This window comes from Rhincodon typus, chromosome 1 (genome assembly GCF_021869965.1).
Source record: "Rhincodon typus isolate 14 chromosome 1, sRhiTyp1.1, whole genome shotgun sequence".
Classification (NCBI taxonomy): Eukaryota; Metazoa; Chordata; class Chondrichthyes; order Orectolobiformes; family Rhincodontidae; genus Rhincodon; species Rhincodon typus.
The window spans coordinates 105,532,817-105,538,495 of record NC_063332.1 but is presented as its reverse complement, the minus strand read 5'-3'; the positions used below and the strand labels follow the sequence as shown (position 1 = coordinate 105,538,495).

General features: G+C 39.3%; 1 protein-coding gene across 1 annotated transcript in view; it reads right to left on the bottom strand.

Moving 5' to 3' along the window:
* The window catches only part of LOC109917776 (coiled-coil domain-containing protein 158), a 162,845-nt gene extending 160,794 nt beyond the window's left edge, over positions 1-2,051 (bottom strand). The window contains exon 1 of the mRNA XM_048603980.1: positions 1,571-2,051. Coding sequence (XP_048459937.1) covers positions 1,571-1,685 — 115 coding nt within the window. The 5' untranslated portion in view covers positions 1,686-2,051. The remainder of the gene's footprint in view (positions 1-1,570) is intronic.
* Positions 2,052-5,679: the final 3,628 nt, after the last annotated feature.

The following is a 5,679-nucleotide window of genomic DNA, read 5'->3' as shown; positions in this document are numbered from 1 at the left end:
ACATGCTTTTTTATTTCAATTTGATACAGTATGCCAAAAGATTAGTGGTAAATCAGAAGATTGGCATTTAAAATGTTCCCACCAGAATATGATCAAAAAAAAGTGCAGAAAATAAACTGAGGGCAACTAGCAAGTAACATAAAAACAGAAATGTAGCCAAAGGAGTAGAGGGGCTCAGTGAACATAGGTCCCTTACAGAGCGAATCTGGGGAAATGATAATGGGGAGCCAGGAAATGGCAGCGGAGTTGAGAAAATATGTTGCATCCGTCTTCAATGTAGAGAATGCTAATAGCATAACAAAAAAAATAGCAGGGAGTAAGGGTTTGGACTAGATAAACACAATAAATATCACTAGAGAAAATGGACTACGCAAATTAATGGGACTCAAGACTGATATGTTCTTGAAGCTGAGATAGTAGGAACTGCAGATGCTGGAGAATCCGAGACAACAAGGTGCAGGGCTGGATGAACACAGCAGGCCAAGCAGCATCATAGGAGCAGAGAGGCTGACGTTTCGGGCCTAGACCCTTCATCATCGGGCACTTTGCTATCAACCTCTTGCCTCCTTCTTTTACCGAAATGCCGAGTTTACATTTTAAATTAAAATGTAGAAAGTACTGGGAAATCTCAACATGTCTGGCAGTATCTGCGGAGAGAGGGTCGGAGTTGACGTTTCCAATATGATTTCTTCGGGAAAATAGAAGTTTAGGGTCTAGGCCCGAAACGTCAGCCTCTCTGCTCCTATGATGCTGCTTGGCCTGCTGTGTTCATCCAGCCCTGCACCATGTTCTTGAAGCTGCTGGGTTGTATCCCAGGATTTTAAAGAACACAACTTTTAGAGAGATCAGATGCACTTAGAATACATCTTTCAAATCACCACAAGCACTTTCATACCATGGTCTTTTCAAAATAAATCTATTATATGCCACCTTTTCATAATGTTTTTTCGAATGGCCAAATATACATGCACATCTATTGCACAACATTCATCAACTCTTTCTGCTACTTTCAAAAATATGATCAAATCAGTCAGTTGCGATTTGCTTTAAATCTGCACTGGTTGTCCTTTATTAAATCTGCCTCAGAGGTCCAGGTGAATTAACGACTCATTCAAAAGACAGACACGGCCTCTTGGTGAAAGGAAAACCTTGGTTTCTTTTTAAAAAATGAGTAGTAAGAAACAAAAGCTTGGAGTTAACGTACACTCACTAGAAATCGGAAACCTATAGCGCTCCAGCACGAGCTTTTCCTTACAGCCTTCCATAGGATCACAAGAGTTTTAAAAAATCAATCAGGGGATTTGGGCCAGCATTTATCACCTAATCCTAACTGGCGTTGAGAAGGTTTGTAGAATTGCGGCCTGGTTTCAGACAGAAAGTGCTTCTCTTTTGCTCCTCCTACCCGAATAATATCCAAACAGCCAGCACTCATTCACATGAACATTTACATGTAGCAGCGCCCTCTCGGATTATACAGCCCCCACAGCTCACCCTCGTTTACAGAGCGCCGCGTGAATTAAAACAAGTGAAAGAAAATGTCCTAACGGGGAGTTCACCACGAGATACTCACTTTCTAACGATCTGGAGACTTCTGACAAATCGAGGGACGATCTGCCGGTCAGTGCCGCAATATCGCCACAGGGCGCTGGGTTCTTCTCGTATTCAGTTTCAAAAACGTTGGACATTTTTTAAAAATATAACCTTTAGGCGATTTTATAAAAAAAAACTTTGGGGCATTAACGTTGGCTGACTTAGAAAAATACGCATTTACAGTAAATAAATATAGGGATCTATGTGATTATTTATTTAAAGCAAGCAAGTTCAGCTAAAATATATATATATTTAGGATAAGACTGTGACTTCAAGATAAATAAAAAACATAAGCTGTTGACTAATTGTGCACGCACACGGAGGTTTCGGAGAGCTTCGGTTAAACGCCACCTGTTGCCCTGGTTACAGTAGAAGCCTTTCTTGCCTCTAGCTCTATCCGAGCGGTCACCGGGGCCCCCCCCAGTCACCGCCGCTTGGGCTGATCCCTCCAAAGTCCGTGGGAACCGACTGCCGCGGGAGAAGAAGTGGCAGAACGCTAACGGGATTCCAGCGCTTCGTATCTTAGCAACCGCCGTTTCTACGCGCAGCAGCTCTGTGAGGTCACAATGGACTCCCCCACCTCCACAATCGCTGTGACGTCACAAAAAGACGGCCGCTGCAGGGATTCCCAGTTCAAGCAGGTGGCAGTGCCACTTAACCTGCCCCTGCGGAAATGGTGCTGTATACATCCACAAAACACTGCACTGTTGCCCCCAGCTGAACATTTTAAAGCGTGAAGATTTACGTAGGAAGTCCCTTGAGGTTTGAGGAACGTATTTGGACTACTAACTATCATAATCACGAGCAATAAGAATTGAAACTGGTGCCCCTTAATGTTTGGATGCTGGTGAATCACTGGCGCTATTGATGGCCTTACGTTTTAGAAAGCGAAGTGTAGAGGCAAGTGGTCAAGACCCCATTGACTCTTACTATTTTTATTCGCGCCATGGTCCTGCCTGAACTCTGACATTTGTTTGCCGAATTATTGTGATTGGTCTATAATTAGCAAAACAATGGAAGGTTTAATGCATGTGCCATTACTAGAATGTAAATTGTGCAGCAATTGTTTTTGTCATAGAGCTGAAATGGTGTGAATTGTGAATCACCTGAAATTGCTGGAAGATATGTACTCTCCCACTAATAATTATGCGGAAATGATAACAAGGATGACTGTCTCCTTGTTAATTTCAAGTTATTACTATAATTAAATATTCATTACAAATTAAATTTGTTGCGGAAAGCCAGGGTTGGTACTTATCAACGTAATTCCACGATTTATATTCTCACACTTGTCTAGCCTAGAAAGGGAAAATATGAAATGTTTAAATCTCGTTACGGAAGTAGTAATTTGATCCTTAAAGTTTTTAAATCAAAATTTATTTTCATTGTTTTACCTTTTCTGTCGTTGTATTCTCTATTAACGTAATCTTTATTTCCCGTTGTATGTTTCTATTTCTGTTCTTGACTTGATTTTAAATCACAGAGTTTCTTTCCCTGTCATCTCTCTGATTCCGTAACCATCCGTATATCTGATCAGTTAAGAGCTCAGTGCGGTTGTTTGTCAAGGTCCCAGGTACCCCTTCATCAACACAGTAATTTGCGGGGCAGCAACATTTTGAGCTGAAGATTGGGGTAAGCATTAATGAATGGAGCACACTCCAGCAAATTCTGGGCCTGCAGAACACCTAATGGTCATGAGTCAATCCCCAGTTAAATCAAAGCATTGAATATGCTGGTTTTAGCCTCTGAAAATGCTACTACCACTTAGATCATTGCAGATTGGCACTTGTGAGTAGAGGAATCAGATTGATCAAAGCAAATGCCACACATTTGAAGGTTTAATGTAAGGCAAATGTGAATGATACTTGTACTTGTTTCTTACACTTAAATGCTATAATTGAAGAAAGAAGAATAATCATAAAACTGTATGTATTGTCTCTGGAATAATTGTTTTCTGCATTGACATCAGAAACAATTTCATAAGCAGTCAGATAATGTACAGCACTTTTCCCAAGCTTCACCCATACGAACTATAGCCTTGTCATACACTGTCACAGAAAAACTGTCCTCAGGGAAATATTGCCCTTATTTATAATCTTTCTATAGTTTTCTGTTGAATTATAAACAAATGTTCACCAAAGGAAACCATCAAATGATTAGATACTGCTGTGGTGTTGTGAATTTACAGATTTGTGTGGCACAGAACGAAGTTACTCAACCTATTATGGCTGTACTACCTCTCTGAAAGAACTATTGAATTAGCCACACTCCCCAACTCTTTTCCATGGTACTGCAATGTTTCCTTTTCACACACACACACACACACATATTTCTTTTTGAAGATTACTGTTGAATCTGCAACCACTTTTTTTACAGTAATTGAAGAAAGAATAATCCATAAAACTTTATGTAATTGACTCTGTGATAACTCTTTTCTGCATTGATATCAGAAACAATTTCATGAGCAGTCAAATAACGTACAGCATTTTTCCCAAAATTTACTCATACCATGACCTCCCAATGCAGAACTGAAAGAGCTGTATTGTCAGAGGGGCTGACTTTGAATGAAACATTAAACCAAGATCCCATTTGTTTTCAGAGTTTTCCATACAAGATCCCATGAAACTATTTTGAAAGGAAAGTTACACATGGTGCTCTGGCCAATATTTGCCCTTTGATCAACATGCCACAGACATAGTGTTGATCATTGTTACATTACTGTTTCTGGGAGCTTGCTGTATGAAAATTGTCAGACACATTTCTTATATCATATTGTGATTGCACCCAACATTAATTCATTGGCTGTTAAGTTCTTAGAGACCCCTGAGGTCATGAAGTGCTATCGATGTAAATCCTCCTTAAATTTCTTTGCAATTGGAATAATGATCCCAGCCTGTCCATGCATCAAAAGTCCCTCATCACTGGTGTCATCCTGGTAAATCTCTCTGCACCCTCCCTTAGGCCTCCATATCTTTATCTTGTAGTTACTAAGTTAATCATTGGGACATAAAACACAACTTTTATAAATTTTTGTAAACAAACAATATACTAAAATTAGAGATTAATCACACTGTTTAAAATGTAATTGGCAATTTGCTCCCATACAGTGTTTAATTTTACAATCTAAAGATTGAAATTCCTACCGAAATCTCCAACTGAAACTGCATATGCAGTAGAAGTAGGGTTAGACCATTAAACCCCTTCTGCCATTCAATTATATCAGGGTGGATCTGATTGAATTAATTCATCATTGTCTATCACTCTCCTTGTTACACTGCTTTGTTCACTGACAGATATTCTAATTATTTACTGAGTAAATTTTGTTAGGAATGTCCACTTGATGATCAGGGAAGATCAACTTTGCAATGAGTTTGTCATTAGAGCAATGTCCTCTGTGCCTGTTTGGGGATTACATAATGCATATATAACATACTCAAAGAAGAGGTGGATATTCTTCTGGCCAATATTTGGGCCTCAGAAGAGAATTATTGTCGCACGTTTCAGTTTCTGTTTGTTGGACTGTGTTGTATAGAAAATGATTGCAGTACTTCCCAACCTAACCACAGTAAATTTGCTTCAAAAGTAATTAGTTTTGAAGTGCTTTGGGGCATGCTGACAGTGTGTACTAGATAAATGGAAATTTGTCCTTGACAAAATAGGTAAGATAAATTTTCTTTAAGTTATTTGTTGGTCTTCCAGAGCAAGGAGTTGCCCTCAACTGAGTGTTGCAGACTTGCACATTCCAAGGCCCAGGACTACATGCTGAGGGACGCACTAAAGCTTGGGTCGTTGCTGCCAAGGCACAGTGGGAAAAGACCACTCTCTAAGGTCTTTCTGCTGAAGTTAAATGGGAGTCCATTCAGTTATCGGACTATCCAGGTCCCTCAAGTATATGTAAATATAGTCTTGTACATGTAAGAAATGCATTGGGTTTGTTTGTTGGATAGAGTCAAACTGCAGTGTTTGTTTGTTTCATCATATGCCACTCTACGGAACTGAACTGCTTTAGTGACTATGTATATAAAGATATTTCTATGAATAAAGTATATTTTTGAAATAAAAAACATTTCTTTGTTAAGTTTAGTATTA